This window comes from Tiliqua scincoides, chromosome 2 (assembly GCF_035046505.1).
Source record: "Tiliqua scincoides isolate rTilSci1 chromosome 2, rTilSci1.hap2, whole genome shotgun sequence".
NCBI classification, from domain to species: domain Eukaryota; kingdom Metazoa; phylum Chordata; class Lepidosauria; order Squamata; family Scincidae; genus Tiliqua; species Tiliqua scincoides.
In genome coordinates this window covers 157,037,976-157,057,501 of record NC_089822.1, presented here as the reverse complement: position 1 = coordinate 157,057,501, position 19,526 = coordinate 157,037,976, and the positions used below count along the sequence as shown (strand labels likewise).

The window sequence follows — 19,526 nt, the reverse complement described above, 5'->3', positions numbered from 1 at the left end:
TTGCACACGTTTCAACTATATGCACAATTACTTTGTACATGTAAAATGATCCCTAGGGAATGGCAATTTTTTCACTGATAAAAAGGACTATCAGAATAGGAGCAGGGAGGAAGATTCAGACATACGGTGCATTTCCAGAGAGCATCGCTTTCTGGTACTGGATCATCATATCCTCAGAGTAAAGATTGAGAGGCTTGAATGGATTGACGCAGACCAAGATGTGACCGATATAGGTCTAGGAGGAAACAGAGCATGACTTAGCTTTACTTATACTCAAAGGCTAAGAATAAAAGAGTAGGAATTAAAAACCCAGCCCTTGTCCTTTACATTTGTCCTATGACCTAAGTCCTCTGGACAGAGATACTAATGCTGCTATTCATGAACACTTTTACCATGAATTGCCATGCAGGAATTCATCTCTTGTCCCAACTTCCTCTCTTTCACACACACACACACACACATATTCCTTATTCCAAGTCACCAAAAATATTAAGAAAGCCTTACATAAATAAAATTGTGATGGAATCTCTTTTTCAGGCACAGCAAGACAGAGCTCTCACAGACGTCTCTGGGAAGACAAAACAGGATGTTTATATATAGATTTTTAAATCTGGCATAGTATACCACTTACAGCCAAGTTTTCAGATCAATGAAGAAACTTATTATACCAGACTCCTTCACTGAGGATAGCAACCAGTCCTCACTTTACATAAATTGCTAAGCACGTGGCACTATATTAATTAATTAATAAGAATAAGAATACCTACCTGACTGTGTGAAATCTCATCATCATCATCATCATCTAGCAATGACTCTATCTACCTGGAAGTCAAAATAATGCTGCAGAATACTGAGTTCCAGTAAGGCTACCGATATGGCAGTGTTTAAGGGCCCAGACCTAGCCAACTTCCCAGCACTGATGCAGTTGTGCCAACAAGGTGTGCGCCAAGGCCCATGAGAGTAGGGTAAAGGGCAAGAGGCACTTTTTCAAGAGGGTGCTCCTCTTTTATTTAGCAGGGGAAGAGTAACTGGCTCTTCTCACCCCACCAGTGTCTTTTCTAGTGGCTGTCTGCTGGGATTCTTTTGCATCTTTTAGATTGCGAGCCCTTTTGGGACAGGGAGCTACTGGTTACTTGATTTCCTCTGTAAACTGCTTTGTGAACTTCCCCTTGAAAAGCAGTATATAAATACTGTTAATAATAATAAAGGGGTAATTTGTGCCTGGGTCCAGGGTCATAAAGGGGGCCCAGGAGCCAAAGGAAGGGGCTCAGAAATTTCATAGGATCTTATATTTTCCTGTCTCACCTGGACTTGCTGCCTGCATGGGATGCTTGTGTGCAGCTACTGCTGCTGCTACCAAAAGTCGTATGCGCTGGGCAAAGGAATATGACACTCATTAACACAGCATCAAATTTGGGAGGAAACTGGCCTGCTGCAGTCACTCTTTGGCATGTAGACCCACTTACCATGAAGAAGTGTATAGGTGCTCAGGGACACAGCTGTGGGGCTATGGCTGCTGCAGAAGTATGTTTTGGTGCAAACAGGACACTTTTCATTCTAGTGTGAGCCTAAATATGATAATGCTAATTTCCTGCAGTGATCTGCTATATTTCAAAGATTTTAAAGAGACTTAAGAATGGGTTGGTTTTCTATATTACAGTATCTAGCTGCCAACACTGCATGGGCAGGTAGAACTGGGCTCTGCATTAGGAAACCCAGTAGAGCTGGGCTCCAAAGACTTTTGCAGCTGTTGCCACCCTCCCACTGCCCTGTTTTGCCCCCTTCCCATCCCTGTTCTGCCCACCCTTGTCACCAACCTGTTTTGTCCCTTTTCCACCCTCCTTGGGAAGGGACCCAAAAGAAACTTTGTACCCCCTGACAAAAGTTCTCTTGGAGACCCTGGTGTATGCTGTATCCTTTGGTGGGGAGGCAGTCACAGAGGCCTCCTTAATGTAGGGGAACACTTGTTCCCTTACCTCAGAGATGCATTGCAGCTGCATCAATGCTGTAAAGTTGGATAGGATTGGGTGCTAAGGCAGCTGGAAGTGGTGTGATTGAGGCATCATCATTGCCCTTGGTGTAGCCATATCGTTCTTTTATTCCACTATTGTGACTGGTAAGATAGGTACGCAGGTTTTTGAAACAGTACCAAAAAAACTCACAAAAAGATGCAAAGCCTGTTTGCGGAGGAAATAGTAGGGTGAGTATACACACCACAGGCAACAATTCCTGTCTGATTCACTTTCAAAATTCTGAAAGAAAATAATCACCAATCACCAGCTTTATATGTCCAATAAGTGTGAGAATGTGAGAGTATGCCTCAGGTGGTAAAGTACAAAAACAAGTCTGTATCAGTTTGTCATCCTCTGGTACAAGTGTGAGTAACACACATAAGCCCTAAAGCAATCTTGCGAGCCTGAATGCTTCCTTCAAACTTGGCTTTCGTTTTTTACTTCAAAAAGGATGTTACTAACAAGAACCCAGGTCTTAGCCTTCTGGGACAGGTTCTTTACATGCGCATCTTTCCTCCCCCAAACCACAGTCAGGTGCGTGACTTGTTGGAGGAATGTCTGGCACATTCAAAGTAAAGCAATCTACATTCCAGGTGCATCCTCTGTCCGAACAGTAGAATTTTACAGGAGTTTCTGGACTAACTACCTGGCACTTTGTAGAGGCATTGCTGGGCCAATGGAGCCTTTCATATAGGCTTGTAATTTGCCCTGGTAACTGGATGTTTCCCCCAGAAATGTCTTCGCCTTACTTACTCCAATCTGGAAAGGTCTTCCACTTTCTCAAGTTCAGTATAGTAATCTCCATCTTTGTATATCTGAAAGGCATACAAAAAGAGGTATTTCTAGAAAGATAGAGAACATTTGTTCAACCACATGACCCACAATGACCTCTTGCCCAACATACCAACCTGTTTTTGTGCCATGTCCATCTCAAGGGTATCGTCAGTGACATCTTCAGCCTCCCACCCTTCCCTTGATGCTTTTTTTGATCTACGAGACAGGACTAAATCTTGCTCCTGATGTAAAGCCCATTTGCTCAAGTTCTCAATTGTGAGCCGTGGAAGTATAGTTTCAGAATTCAGCCAGGCCATGGGGTCACAGCTATGAGCTTGATGCTGAGTCCAGTGCACTTGGTCCATGGCTTCTGATGCAGGTCTCTGAATAAGATCTGCCATATCTTCAGCATCCTCCTCCTCCACTGGAAAAGGATCGGTCACATCGTCAACCATTCTCAGTGGTAGTTGAAAGATGATACAATGTAGTGGCTAAAAGCATGATCCTATGCATGACTACTCAGAAGTAAGCCCCATTTTATTCAATAAGGCTTACTCCCAGGAAGGTTCACAGAAGGACTGTGCAGCCTAAGAGATTGAGCTGCAAATCAGGACTTCCCTAGCTTGAATCTTGCCTGTCATGAACTCACCAAGGTGTCCTTAGGAAGCAGCTCATTTTCAGTCTCAGCTTCCCAGCTGCAATATGGGGATAATACTGTAATATTTACCTATTGTATAGGGTTGTTATAAGGATTATACATGAAGGGTCTTTCACACTCAGGAAGCACTACACAAGCATTATTATTAAGTTTTCATTGTCTGGTTTTGTGTGGCATATGGGGCAGAGATTGTGAGAGTTAGCAAGATGCAGTGATTAGAGAGTTGGTTGGACCGGGAAAACATGAGTTCAATTCCATTCCCAGCCACAAAACTCAGTGGGTGACTTTGAGCCAGTCACCATTTTTCAGCCTCCTTTACCTCCCAGGGTTGTTGAGAGCATTAAGTGAGGGGGACCATGTACAGTGCCCTGGTTTCTTGGAAGAAATGTAGGATAAAAGTATATTTGAAAAAAAAAAAACATTTTTTCTCTTTGACACCTCCAGAGAGGGGAAAAAATACCACCTTCAGGGAAATGGAGAAAAGAAGAGGAAAGCTGGAGTAAACTACCAGGCTGGTGTAGTAGTTTGGGAGGTGGACTTAGACCTGGAAGATCCAGGTTCAAATCCCCCCTCAGCCATGAAGCTTCCTGGGTGACCTTGGGCCAGTCACTTTCTCTCAGCCTCACCTACCTCACAGGGTTGTTGTGAGGACAAAAGGAGGGGAGAAGCTGTGTATACCTCCCTGGGTATAAAAATGTGAAAAATAATAAAAAAAAATACCTGGGAGGAGAAACAGCTGGTGGCCCATTTTCCTGGCACTGCCAAGTCCTGAAAAGAAGCCTAAGAACTGAAGGTATATACAGAAAACTGAATTGCAAGGGGAAAGGGACAGAGTACAAGAACGTCATGGTTTGAAAGAATCATGAAAGGGCATTACTATCACTCTGATTTTGAAGCCTTTAGTATTTAGCACAAGTAGCTGAAAAACCTGTTCACTGTCCTCTGGGTTAGGTTTGGCATGATGTTACTTACGTGGTATAGAGGAATCAGGCTGAGGACTGCAAAGAAGCCCTTGGATGCTTCTTTGACCACTTGACCTAGAGAGGTCATGTTTACAGCCAGGCTGGACAGACATAATCGCTTTCCTTCTTGACTGATCACACGACTGCAGCTGTACCCCACTACTGCCAGAGCTTCCAAGGGAGACATTTTTGGACTTCACTAATTGGTGAACCCTGGGAAATACAATGGCAAACTTGGCCTCAGCTACACGGTTCTTCTCTTCTTCAGACATTAACCGAGATGGAGCACTGCCTTTGTTACAGAGAAAATTACTTGAAGACACTTCTCCGGCTTCTTCCTGTTCCTCCACTACATTTGTTTCTCTGTCCCCAGCTTGATCAGATTCTAACAAGGAACAAGATGACCCTTTGCTACACAAATCCTCCTTCACTTGCTCTCCTGCTGAAGCACAGGAAGAAGCCCTTTTGCAATGCTTGGCCAGCCCTGCTGTGCTAACAATTCGAATAGCCATTCTCCTCCTGAATCCAAACGGCTTGCTTCTCTTTCTCTTTTGGCCAAACGTCTTAAGGAGCCATCCTGAGATGCCAATTGCCTGTGCTAAGCTTAAGAAACGGTCTTTCAAACTAGTTTGCTTGGGAGGTTTATTGCTCAACCAATGGGTCACTTTCCTAAATGTTGAAAGAGTATGTAGAGATTTGGATGTTGTTTGAGTATATGTTAAGTCTTTTCTGGCAGCATTCCACCTTATTTGTTCATCCTCCTCCTCTATCACCTCCTCTTCTTCTTCTCTTCCTTCTAGCACTTGGCATGAAGTCAGGTATCTGGTTACTTTTCCAACATTTTTCTTCCCAGCAGAACAATTTCTTGTATTAGAGCTTGAAGCAGTGGAAAGACTTGATCTTGATTCTGGACTCTCCTTAGCCCTAGAAACCCCTTTGTTGTTTCTGGCGGTCCTCATTTTTGAATGGCTGCTCGGAGTCTTCTCCAAATCCGAGACCATTTCTCTTGCTGAGGGGGGAGGAACAAGCTCGCTCCTTGCCAGTATTTCAGCTTTAGCATCCTTATGCTTCCTCTTAAGGTTCAGCAGGATTTGAGAGTGTGAAGTCAGATGACTATATCTCTTTGCAAGCAAAGCCGCTGCATCCACTTTATTCTTGCTGTCTGAAGGACTACTATTTGAGCTTGCTTGTTCTTCTGAACAGGCAGATTGTGTGGATATTTCAGGTTCATTGCGAGGTTGACTTTTAAGCTTTAACTGCTGTGCTGAACATGTGGTTTCAGTTCTGGCCATTTTGTCATCTGTATTCAGGTTTTCCTCTGGTTGGTGGTTCCCTTGAAGGATGTGGCTCAGGTCAACTTTGAGGAGCTTTGATCTCACACTACTGTGGTGAGGTCTTTCCCTATTGTTACTTTCTGTTTCTGCAAGGTTAGTCATCTCCAGTTCACCCTTCTTACTTCCTGGTTTACTTTCCTCACAATCAGAGTCTTCTCTGTCACTACCCTTTTCTGATGAATTTTCACATTTTCTGTCCTCACTCTTTTCCTCTATGGAGCTTCTACTGTGGTTTTCCAAACTGCTTTCAGCATCTCTTTGCTCACTGCAATCCCTTGGTACAGGTTTTCTTGGCAAAGACCTTTTATCCTTCTCTTTTAGTTCCTCCTTTGTCTCAGAGTCACTGTCTTCATCCTTAGCTTCTTTTCTTTCTACTATGACCTCCAGCTTTCCTTCACTTCCACTTGTTTCCTGAAGCTCTTGCTGGCCACGGCTATCATCTGCATGTTGACTTTCCATAATAGCTGGTAACCACTTCTCACTGCAGAGGTCTTCTTCTTGATCCTCAAAAGAGCTGCGTCTTCCCTCTCGGGCTTTGGTCTTGCTGTTTCTGGTCCTTCTGTTCCCTTTACTTTGATTCTTGTTGTATTTTTCTTGAGAGTCTGAACAAGATGAATCTTCTGAAGGCACAAGGCTTGCTTTGGGAACTATTTTGGGTGACTTCCTCTTACATGTCTTCTTGCACCCATCACCTCGACCTCTGGCAAGCTTGCTCCTGGCCTGACAGTGAGGCTTCATCTTATGTTGTTCCCTGCTTTCAACAGAATTTCTTCTCCTGCATGATTCTTGCTTCCAAGAGCCTTCCTCACTTTCTGCTGTGAATGATTCTGTATCAGGAACATTTTTTCTTTTGCTTGGTTGCCCTTTATGTTTCCTTTTCAAATCATGTTTCTCCCAATCTTCCATGTCCTTTGGTTCATTGCTTTTGACACTGACACGACACCCTGAGTTTTTATCCTTTTGCCTCGGGATCCTTCTTTCTATCTTCGCTTCTCCCTCGTACATTAACTGCTCTCTAGGTCTTCTACCAGAATGAATGTCTTTGCTCTTGGAATCTCTCTTCTCTTTTTTCACCTTGGCGAAGCTACCCTCCCTTCCTCCCTTCAGCCTCACCTCTCTCTTGCTCTTTGTTGCACTTTGTACAGAGACAATGACAGCAGGAGAAACGCTGTCTGAATCAGAGGAGGCATCTTCAGAACTTGTCTGCTCATGGCTCTCTCTTTTCATCTGCCTTCTGTCCTGGGATTTGAATTCTTTGAGGTGCATTTTCTTTTTCTGAGAAATATCTGTTCTCTCCTTGCTGTTCTGATTAACTTTCTTTTCTCTGGATGTTTTGTAGTCTGCCTTAGATTGAGAAGGTGCCATTCCTCCTATACACATAAGAGCATCATCTATAAAGGGAAACAAAATGGCAATTCTGTTGTGATTAAGACTGAAAAAATTCTTTTCCATAGATCATCTATAGCAGTGGTTCTCAGACTTTTTAGCACTGGGACCCACTTTTTAGAATCACAGTTTATTGGGACTCACCGGAAGTGATGCCATGTCTGGAAGTTACATCATCAAGCAAGAAAATTTTTAACAACCCTAGACTGCAATCCTATCCACGCGTACCCAGGAGTAAGCTCCATTTACAATCATTGTTTAAAACATATACAGAGTAGCCTGTTAAAAGTACAGATCTGTAACATTCCCCAAATGCAGTCACATACCATGGTAGCACCAAGTCTAATATACTAAAAATAAAATATTGAAATGAATGGGGGCCCACCTGAAATTGGCTCGCAACCCACCTACTAGGTCCTGACCCACAGTTTAAGAAACACTGATCTATAGACATCTATGGTCAAATGCTGTAGCCTCTATGGGCCATTCTCGTATTCTCCTTATAGTGGTTTAAAAGCTGGAGCCAACCCCTTGCAGATGATTGAGGTTATATAGCAAAGTAAGTGCCACATAGTAAGGGCATCACAGTTAGGGAACACATTTGTTCTGGCATGGCACTATTTTAGTTATAGAAACAAAACCTATGTAGAAATAGAGCACTGAAGTATGGCATCAATCCCTGCCTGCCTGCCTGCCTCTCTCTCTCTCTCTCTCTCTGACACACGCACGCACACACTTCAAAAGTAGCCTTTACCTTCCAAGTAAAAGCTACAGACAAAACATTTACCAGTTCTGGATTTAAGCTTGGTGGAGCTTTAATCTTCATGTATGGCATCCTGCCCCAAGTTCCATGCGGGATGGGTGAGATGTAAATATAATGTATTAATAATAATAGAAGCTGTAATTTTGCAGGGTTGGTAGATGAGGCAGGACCACCCCATTGTAGTCCATGGAAAAGTACAGCAGCTGCTCCATCTGCTTACACCTCAGAAGGCTCTCCTAAAACCCCAGAAAGCTGCTGCAGAGCTTTTCCATGGACTACAATGGGGCAGTTCTGCCTCACCTGTTGCCCCTGCACCGCATGTCCCTGTAATTTTGTACACTGTGGTCAACCCATAATGGGGATGTTTATGGCAGCATGCAAAAATTCCAGCTTCTGTTCATTGCAAAAGCTGGGAGTGGCACTAGTTCATTACCCTCATGAAATGTGCTAAACTAAGGTCACAATCCTATGAACACTGCTCTGAAAGTAAGTCCCATTGATCTTATTTTTGAGTAGACATGCATGTGATTATGCTAGAAGGTTGCAGTGTGCACTTATGTGGCAGAAGCCCCACTGAACACAGTAGGGCTATGCGGATCAAACCATGACATGAACTGAAATCCTAAACATGTTTACTCAGAGCTATCTTTGTGTTTACTCAAAGGTAAATATCTCAGCCTAGCTTGCATGAAGATGATGCAGCTCCTCTTAAAACAATTGCCTAATTTTACCCTAACTGTGAATTGACTCAATAAAAGACATTATTTTCCTTTGTACCCTTTGTATCCTAGAGTCAATTTTGTATTGACCCAGAATGTCAGTCTGTATTTTCCCTACCCATACAGGCAGCAGACACATCCATTTTTAGAAACTCCAGTTTACAATTATCTTTTCATTGTCTACCAAAACCATTCAAGCTACTCCAGAAACTCACCAGTCTTCCTTCTCCTGATGTCTGTTGATGAGATTAGCAAAAGTCACACATCTGCAGATCCGAAAAACTCTACAGAGAAGAAACTGCAGAAGACCACTCCCATATTCCCAAGTGCATTCACTTTAATGAGTTTAACTAGAATGCCTATGGAGTGAGGGAACAGGGGAGAATGAAGGAAAGCTGGCATCAATAATTCAACATTCCTCATGGCACAGTTGAACTGTTCACCCAACAATGGCACCAGATGGCTAGCAGAGGCACTGGGAAAATGGGGGTGACAGACTTTTTGTTTCCATCTAGAGGATATGCCAGATTCAGATAAGATTCAGATACTAGAATTTTACTGGGACTAAAATGTAAATCAGTGTGAATACATGATTAATTTATGGACTGCTGATTTTAAAAAGTACAGTATATTTTAAGTAGTAAAAAACAACTCTATAGCACCACTATATAGTGGCGCAAGCTTTCATGAACTAGAGCCCAATTTGCCAGCGGCATGGAGCATTATTCTCAGTTGGCAGAATGTGTGCAGGGGTGCATGTGCACACACATAGAGGGAGGGAGAGAGAGAGAGAAAAGAAGAAGGTGGGGGTGTAAGGCAAGGCCAGGAGGCCCAGCAAGGCAAGAGATAAATGCCTCCATTGCTATGCAGATAAATATATCAAGTCAAAAGGGTGTGATCCTGACAGGGCGGATGTGATCTGCTCTCACAAGGTCATAAACTGCAAAACAAAATGAAACCCCCTATGGTGCAATGGCATGGTTTTTCTGGAAACACCTGAATAGAAAAAAAAATGTCCAATGCCCCAATCACTTGGGCCCTAATTTAGTAAGTTTAACTCCTATTCAACTATTATAAAACTTTAAGGTATGCCATGTTAATTTTACATTCTAAATAAATCTCTTTTCTTTTTCAAACAGTGGTTGAATTGAAATATTTAATAATAATAATAAAAAAACATCCCTAAAGCACACTTCATTTGGTTTAAACAGTCCAATGAATGAAGGCTTTACTTGGAAACCACTTTTTGCTGTATAACACTTGTGTTTCAAGAGATGACAACTTAATGCTATACAGACATTTCATAGGAACATAAGAACAGCCCCACTGGATCAGGCCATAGGCCCATCTGGTCCAGCTTCCTGTATCTCACAGCAGCCCACCAAATGCCCCAGGCAGCACACCAGATAATAAGAGACCCCATCCTGGTGCCCTCCCTTGCATCTGGCATTAGGACATAGCCCATCTCTTGCGCATACACATCATGGCTTGTACCCTGTAATGAATTTTTCCTCCAGAAACTTGTCCAATCCCCTTTTAAAGGCGTCCAGGCCAGTCGCCATCACCACATCCTGTGATAAGGAGTTCCACAGACCAACCACACGCTGAGTAAAGAAATATTTTCTTCTGTCTGTTCTAACTCTCCCAACACTCAAGTTTAGTGGATGTCCCCTGGTTCTGGTGTTATGTGAGAGTGTAAAGAGCATCTCCCTATCCACTCTGTCCATCCCCTGCATAATTTTGTATGTCTCAATCATGTCCCCCCCAGGCGTCTCTTTTCTAGGCTGAAGAGGCTCAAACGCTGTAGCCTTTCCTCATAAGGAAGGTGCCCCAGCCCAGTAATCATCTTAGTCTCTCTCTTTTGCACCTTTTCCATTTCCACTATGTCTTTTTTGAGATGCGGCGACCAGAACTGGACACAATACTCCAGGTGTGGCCTTACCATCGATTTGTACAACGCCATTATAATATTAGCCATTTTGTTCTCAATACCCTTCCTAATGATCCCAAGCATAGAATTGGCCTTCTTCACTGCCGCCGCACATTGGGTGGATGAAAGATGACACTTTCATCGACCTGTCCACCACCACCCCAAGATCTCTCTCCTGATCTGTCACAGACAGCTCAGAACCCATCAGCCTATATCTAAAGTTTTGATTTTTTTGCCCCAATGTGCATGACTTTACACTTACTGACATTGAAGCACATCTGCCATTTTGTTGCCCATTCTGCCAGTCTGGAGAGATCCTTCCGGAGCTCCTCACAACCACTTCTGGTCTTCACCACTTGGAAAAGTTTGGTGTCCTCCGCAAACTTTGCAACCTCACTGCTCAACCCTGTCTCCAGGTCATTTATGAAGAGGTTGAAAAGCACCAGTCCCTTGGGGACAGATCCTTGGGGCACACCGCTTTTCACTTCTCTCCAATTGTGAAAATTGCCCATTGACACCCACTCTGTTTCCTGGCCTTCACCCAGTTCTCAATCCATGAGAGGACCTGTCCTCTAATTCCCTGACTGTGGAGTCTTTTCAGTAGCCTTTGGTGAGGGACCATGTCAAACGCCTTCTGAAAGCCTTCTGATTTCCTTATATATTGTCTCAATTTTGGAGGGGAAAAAAATTGAAATATATACAAAGCCTTCTGATTTCCTTATATATTGTCTCAATTTTGGAGGGGGAAAAAACTGAAGGTGCCTTTTGTAGCATCCAATGGCTTCCCCTCTTATGGGGGAAAAGCTGAAATGTTTCATCTCAGGTGAGGCAGGGTCTATGTTCTCATGCTAGGGCTGGAGGGGGGGGTTAGGGTTACAGGTCGTGCCTGACATGGTGAAGGGTTTCACCACGTGTCTTGCCCTGTGCACGCCCAAGACACCTTCCTTCTTCGATGAGAGTCATTCTCTCCCCTATAGGGTTCTACCTTCAGGAAGGGGATAGGAGAGAATCATCTTAGACGGGCGGAGCCCATCGTGTATGTTGATTTTTTTTAAAGGGCACGGGGCTTTTGTCCTAAAGGCACTAGGCACGTTTAGAAAAGGCCTGGATGCTGGAAGCTCGACGTCCTGGGTGGGGTCTGTCTTCTGGTGTCTCCTGCCCTGGCGAGCTCATTGGAGGAACACCGGCTTGTCCTCGGAGGATCTCCCAAAGAGGTCATCTAGATTTGGGCTCCTCCTGGAATCCGCCTTTGCCGACAGAGAAGCCACAGGTTAGTTCACCATTTCATGCCGTCCTTTTCATTCGCTGCATTAATCAAACGAAAAGGTTGTTCCATTTCCGGTGCCCCAGCTTATTTAAGCATTCCATTTCCGCCAGGTGTACAATTAGATCCTTGTTGCGTATATGCAACGTTGGGCACAAATGGCTTAAAAGGCAAGCAGGGAAAGGGGTTCCTACTTCTGCAGTGGGGGATCCCTCGGGTGCCGGCTTCCCTCCTGAGCCTCCAAACCCCAGAGGTGGCCCAACCACCTTGTCTTTCCATTGCAGACGTTTGAAGTGAGAAGCCTACAAAAGGCGAAAAGGAGAGGGCTGGTAGATATGCCTAGAAACTTGCAGCCCAATCCTAGGCTTGTCTACTCAGAAGTAAGTCCCATTATAGTCACTGGGCTTACTCCTAGGTAAGTGTGCTAGGATTGCAGCCTTGGAGCCCAATCCTGTGCATGTCTACTCAAAAGTTAAGTCCCCCTGGATTCAATGGGGCAGACTCCCAGGAACGTGTGGCTAGGACTGCAGCCTTAGAGCCCAAGCCAAGGCATGTCTGCTCAGAAGTCAGTCCCATTCTAGTCAATGGGGCGTATTCCTGGCTAAGTGTGGACAGGGTTGCTGCCTTAGAGCTCACTCCTATGCTTGTCCTTTCAGAAGTAAGTCCCATTGGAGTAGTGGGGCTTACTCCTGGGTGAGTGTGGCTAGGATTGCAGCCCCAATCGCTGACTGGGTTTTGTGGCTCCTTTCCTGCCACTGTCTTTGTGTGGCACCTTGGGTGCCTCTAGCAGTATGGGCTGGAGGAAGGGAGGTTGTCCACGTGCCTAATATCACCCTACTCCTACTTGGAATGTGTAGGAAGCCCGATCTTGTAGAAGGCATTGCCCTTGCATGGCCATCCAGACGGGGGAGGGGAGGGAGAGAGCCAGTGGCGCTAAGGAGAGGCAGAGATCAATGGTGCGAGGAGGAGAGCGTTTCACGCGGGGGGGAGGGGAGCTGTTGCGAGCACAGCCTCCGACTTTCTAGGCTGCAGTCCTAAGCACGTCTACAAGGAGCTGGAGCCAAACGGGACTTCGAGCCCAATCCTAGGTGCCTCTACTCAGAAGTAAGTCCCATTATAGTCCTGAGGGCTTACTCCCAGGAAAGTGGATAGGATTGTAGCCTCAGGCTGGGAGTAAGCCCCTTTGACTAGAATAGGACTTACTTCTGAGTAGAGACACCTAGGAATGGGCTCTTAGGTTGCAATCCTAGCCACACTTACCTGGGAGTAAGCCCCTTTGACTAGAACGGGACTTACTTCTGAGTAGACACACCCAGGATTGTGTGGTTGCATATGCGCAACCTCCTGATTTTAGAAATGGGCTACCTCAGATGCAAGGGAGGGCACCAGGGTGCAGGTCTCTTGCTATCTGGTATGCTTCCTGGGACATTTGGTGGGCTGCTGTGAGATACAGGAAGCTGGACTAGATGGGCCTTGGGCCTGATCCAGTGGGGCTGTTCTTATGTAGGATTGGGCTCTGAGGTTGCAATCCTAGCCACACTTACCTGGGAGTAAGCCTCTTTGACTATAATGGGACTTAATTCTGATTAGACATGCCTAGAATTGGTCTCTTGCTTTGGAACAAATCTGGTTAGTTTTGCGTTGCTGGAGTGGGGGGTGTTAATGCTGAAGCAACTTATCCAACTTGGACAGTCTCATCAATAGGAAGGCCCCCCCAGCCCTAGGAGACATCCCCATTTTCTCTCTCTTCTTGCACAAACCAAAAGCCCAAGCCTATGCATGTCTACTTCCAAGTGCCATTATAGTCAATGGAGCTTATTCCCAGGTAGGTGTGGATAGGTTTGCAGCCCAAGCCACTAGCACAGTAAGGAGTGGAATTGGTTTTGGAACCAGTCCCCAGCAGCTTTTTCAAGATCTTGCTTTCAGGGATCTCCCCCTGCCTCAGTTGTTTTGGGCCCTGGGACAGCTGTTTAGCAAAATGGCTTTCCATCTCAGGTGGCTGTAGCATAGCACCTGGTCTGTGTTGCTTTTAGAGAAGGGAAGATCTCAAGGATCTTGAAACCAGGGGACAGCCACTAAAATTGAGTGTTGGGAAAGTTAGGACAGACAAAGGAAAACGTTTCTTTACCCAGCATGTAGTTAGTCTGTGGAATTCCTTGCCAGAGGATGTGGTGATGGTATTTGGCCTGGATGTCTTTAAAAGGGGATTGGACAAACTTCTGGAAGAAAAGTCCATCACAGGTTACAAGCTATAATGGGTATGTGCAATCTCCTGGTTTCAGATGTAGGCTACCTCAGAATGCCAGATGCAAAGGAACACACAAGGATGTAGGTCTCCTTGTTGACTTGTGTGCTCCCTGAGGTATCTGATGGGCCACTGAGTTACAGGAAGCTGGACTAGATGGGCTTTTGGCCTGATCCAGCAGGGCTCTTCCTATGTTCTTAAAGATTTCTGTGCAAATCTCCCCTCCTTCCATCCACCTTACAGGGACTGAGAAGGATTGGCCAAGTGAAACTTTACTTTCCCTTCAGCAACAAGGTTCAGAACATCCCCCAAAGCACAGGGCCTGGGTAGAGGCCAAGTCATCAGGTGACTATGGAGAGGCAGTTACTGTATCCCTAGGAGCATTCGCTTACTAGGTTTCATGGAGGTGATTAGTTCACTGGAGCAAGACCAAAAAACAACTTTTCTCTCCCCCACCAAAACGCACTCACAGGACCCTGCTTGTCACTTATGCCTTGGTATGGTTTTATTCAGTGCCACCTTCAGACTAACAGTGTTTCTGAGCATATACAGCATGTCAGTTTCTGTCAAACAGTAGAATTAGAGCCAGCTTCACCCCACTGGTGTCAGTTAAACAGAGGTGAGGGTCATGATTTCCATGCAGGCTGGTATTCTGGCACTTTTTACAAGTTAAGCACTGAATGGAGTAAGGTTGGCAGTTCCCCTCCCGCCCCGCAGTCTATGTGCAGGCAGTTATTCATGCTTTTTCAGGATGCTGCAGTAGGTTTCCTGGATTCAAGGCCTAGGAGAGGGGGGTAAAGGGGGTAATTTGTACCCAGGCCCAGGAGCTAAAGGAGGGGGCCCAGAAATTATTTGGGATCTTACAATTTCCTGTCTACTCAGACTTGTTGCCCACACAGGATGCTGGCGACACTACCACAATTAGGGATGCTGGGGACACTACTGATGTCACATGGGCTGGTAGACCTGGGCTCCAAAGACTTTTCCAGCTGTCTCTACTCTCCCCCCACCCTGTTTTGCCCCTCCCTGCCCCTATTCTGCTTGCCTATCACCACCCTCCCAGCTCTGTTTCACCCCTTCCCCTTTGCAAAGTGGCCCAAAAGAAACTTTGTACCCCCTGATAAAATTCCACTCAGAGGCCCTGCCTGGGTTGAATTTGTATTTGTCTTTCGCTTAAAGCAGGGGTGTCCAAAGTTTTTGGCAGGAGGGCCACATCGTCTCTGTGTTGGGGGAGACACTGTGTTGGGGGCTGGGAGAAAAAGAATTAATTTACATTTAAAATTTGAATAAATTTACATAAGTTTACATAAATGAATATATTAAAGATGAACTTATATGAATGTATGAAGGTCTTGCAATAGCTCAAGGCCTATAAAAGGCCTTGCACAAAGCAAGGCCAGCCTTTCCTTTGCTGCTGCTACTGCATCAGAGACATGAAACAGCAAGCAGTGGAGGAGGCCCTCATCCCACAGCTCACGTGAGAGGTCAAACAGTTGCCCTCATGCTGAGAGCTGTTGCGTTGGGCCAGTGTGGGCTCCAACAAATCTCTAGAGGGCCAGAGGCTCATTGGAGACTAGGGACTCCCTGAGGGCCGCATTGAGAGGCCTCGAGGGCCGCAAGTGTCCCCAGGGCTGGGGTTTAGGCACCCCTGACTTAGTTACAGGAGCCCAATAACCCAGAATGGAAGGAAGTGTGATGGGCTGCAAGTTCCATACCTTTTTGGAAGGTTCAAGCGTATTCACGGAAGACATGGTTTTATATTAACAGAGTGTGCCAGAATTTTTCTAAAACAGAAAAATTTACCCCTCTGACTTTCTCTCCAGATTTCTGATTTGCTATACTTAGAATCAGTGATGTAGGGTGGAACACTTTCCATTTCTAAAAATGTATATAAGCAGTATATAAATACAGTTTATAATAATAATAAATGAATGGATAATGAAGTCAAACTAGGTATTGGAAAATTGTACGTAATTTTTCAGCTGAAGCATATATCATGTGCAGCTCTTTGGCTTGCCAAAAGAGTGAGCTAAAATTAGGCACCTGAACACTTTTCCCTTTACAATTTAAAAGGAATTGAGTTACCATGTCTTAAGATTTATAAGTATTTCAACAAAAATAATTTCCAAGTACAGCTTTGAATAAAACCTTTAAAATCATGCTAAGTATGCTTTCTTGGGTCTTTTCCTAGTTATTTGCTTCAGTTCAATTACTTTTGGCTATTGGAAAAACTTCTGAGATATTTATATAGTGTGTAAAATTAATAGCATATTTTAAAAGTTTTGTTTACTAAATAGAAGCCAGATATGCTGAATCAGATGTCAGTAAGTTTGGGCATTGAAAAGATTGTCCAAAAGCATTGGGCATGCTCTAAGATTGTCTTCCCACAGACAATTTGGCCTTAACCTCAAAATGTTTCTATTGCACATAGATGCTTATTGAAATACTCCCAAGTGCAACAGAATTTCTAGGCCATGAGTGTAAGTAATATAGACCCTAACCATAAGTCCCATAGAAATTTTGAGGTGGATGAGTCCTCTTAGGGCATACCTAAAGGAGGGGTAAAATCTTGGGTAGACATTTGGAAACCCAGGCATAAAGACAGCAATTCTGTGCCCACTTTCATAGGACTAAGTCCCATTGGACATAATGTGACTTACTTCTGAGTAGATATGCATAAGATCGGGCTATAAGTTTTATAGGATGCCATTTTGTTTTTGGCATCCTACCTTGTTTTGGCATCCAGGTTCTACCTGTGTAGCAAAACAGATCTGCAGTGGTTTCTGACTTCTGTATGTACAAGTTCACTGTTGACTAAAATTAACAACCTTTCCCTTGATCCCACATCCTTTCTGGCCTCCTCCCCATGTCATCTGCCTCATTACATATTAAAGCAGTGCTTGCTACAGTGTCCACTTAACCTATTTCTGCCTAGCCCACAGGTGTACACATTTGATCCCTGTTGTGTATATGTAAGGCAGAAATGGCTTAATGCACAAGTTTTATTTTTAAACCCAATTTCAGCTATTTATTGTTGCTTTCCAGTAAAACAACTGCTTTGCTAGTTATCACAGAACTTGAAGAGTTTTAGTTCTTTCCCTGCTGCAAGGTGATGAGGCTGCCCCTTTAGAATGAAAGCATCCATTCTGTTTTTCCTCAAAGGAAACCTGAGGGGATTTGATAAAATATTCATGTCCTGGAAGAGAAAACCAGAGCAATTAAGCAGCACACCATTGGAAAACTGCTCCCTTTACTTTTTCATTGGGTCTTTGTTGCCTAATTGTCATCTACTCTCCAAGGCACAGGGGAGTGATCCTGTTACAATGGAAGTTGTGTCTTGTACACCCCACACACTCACACCTCAGGGTCAAAGGGACAGGCAGGTCAGTTGATGTAGGGTTTGGTCAAACCTTGGGGGTAGGGAGCTCCTGTTGCACAGTGAGCAGCAAAGCTGTGCTACTGAAGCTGCAATCCTATATACTTTTCTGGGAGTCAACTCCATTGAACACAGTGGTACTTTCTGCTGAGTATACATGCATAGGATGGTGCTCTAAGATTCTTTTGTGTATAACATTTTATTGATGTAATTAGAAGGTGCCAGCCTAAATTTGTGAATTTTCTTCTCTCTCTTCTGTGTAAACACTGTTTCCTGAAAGCATCCCATGTAGAAAATGGTATAATCAGACTACATGTAACTTGAAAAGGAAGCAGAAGTTTGAGAACTAAACATACTAGAACTATAAAAGTGTCTTACAATTCACTTGTAGAACTGTATGCTGAGTTCAATGGGATGACTTTCAAATTAGCACAGAAAGGCAACCTTTGGGTTCTAACAAGTTAGCAGCACAACAAAAGAGTGTTGAGTCAGATTCTCCTCAAAGCTAGTCTTTGTGCATCACAGCTATGGTGATCCAGCAAGCAGTGGAACTGGTAGACCAGAATGGTGAAGCCTCAGGCCCTTGCTCTAAGCATTAAACAGTGCAACTTCCCTTGCTAATGGAAGGGCCTTCCATTTCAAAGAGCTTTTGTGAGAATTGACCAAGCTCTGATTGAAGGCAACTGCCTTAGGGCGCAATCCTAACCCCTTTCCAGCACTGGCATAGCGGACATGTGCTGCATCCTGCAGTTGGGTGTCACTCACAGAGGCCTCTTCAAAGTAAGGGAATGTTTGTTCCCTTACCACAGAGCTGCATTACTCTTATGTCAGTGCTGGAAAGCACTGACATAAGGGCTTAGGATTGCGCCCTTAATGTGTCATCTTGAAGCCTGGCATTCACTGCCCATAAATATTCGGTAGACGCCAACGTTCTGCTTCCAACATGTTTACTCATAAACATATTTACATAGTCATAAATCCTGAGTTCTGCAATTTCCTTCCTAGTTAATATGTAGGATTGCAGTCTAACGGAAAAAGCCAACATTTTTCAGGGCTGGTGTGTACAGTAGAGCCTCCAGAGAGCTACCAGGCACTTATGTAAAAGCCACTCCCATTACACTCAGAAGCACATAGTTCAGGGGTGGGCAAACTTTCAACTTTTGGGATCCTGGACCTTTAACAACTGTGAGCGAGAATTTCAGCAGGTGCAACTTGTCATCTGTGAGAAAGTTTGCCCACCCCTGACATAGTGCATGAACTTAGCCATCATATTGCAAGTCTCTGTGCCCTACCTAAAGATTGCCGCCTAAGTCATGGGTCTTAAATAAGATAAACTGAACACAAGTGGTTAAATGTTATGGGCTGAGTGTGACTGGAGTAGTATAAGTTGCTCTCTAGGTAAGCCATTTTTGGTGAAAACACCATGGTTGCCTTGATTCATACAAGAGTCCCAAGGACAGTGCTTGGCCGCATATATGTAAGCTGCATAGACAGATGCAGTGTCAGTATTAAACATACACTGGGTGTGCAGGCTTTGCCCCCTGCAGCTTTAGCTATGTAATTTGATTTGTGTGCCAGCACATGTCCAAGTAAGACATAAGGGTTCCTGTGGAGTGGGAAAGATTGGCTTCTCTTGCCTCAACTGCTTTGGCTGACATAGCTTAGACTAAGAAGCTTTCTTGAAACCTGTGAGATCTAGAATGTGCAGTTGCCTGGCAACACTGCAGCTATCTGTACAGATCAATTAGAGACCAAAAGGAAAAACAGTACTAGAAGTGTTGCCCCTTGCTAGATGTACATTTAGAGATGATGAAGTGAATTTATCCTTCTGTCTCAATCTTTAAATCTCAGATATCTACATGGAAGCAGCAGCCATGCGAGATGAGAATGCCATGTGCCCAAGTGACATAGGAAGGCCAAGATCCTGCAGGGAGAAATTTGTTCAGAAATGGAATGAAAAGCAGAAACTCCAGCAGCCCCCCCTCTCATCTCCTCAAGTGCCAGAATGCCAAGCAGCAGTTGATATTCCAACCCAGGGGCAGATGACAAGTGATAGGGCCTTATCGCTCAGGGAGGCTTCATTGCACCCTAGCAAAAATGCTG

The 19,526-nt window shown here is 44.5% G+C and overlaps 1 protein-coding gene across 1 annotated transcript in view; it reads right to left on the bottom strand.

Moving 5' to 3' along the window:
- MYO15B (myosin XVB) overlaps nt 1–3,241 on the bottom strand; it is an 83,525-nt gene extending 80,284 nt beyond the window's left edge. The window contains 4 exon segments of the mRNA XM_066612879.1: nt 126–235; nt 505–568; nt 2,766–2,827; nt 2,921–3,241. Coding sequence (XP_066468976.1) covers nt 126–235; nt 505–568; nt 2,766–2,827; nt 2,921–3,241 — 557 coding nt within the window.
- Nucleotides 3,242–19,526: the final 16,285 nt, after the last annotated feature.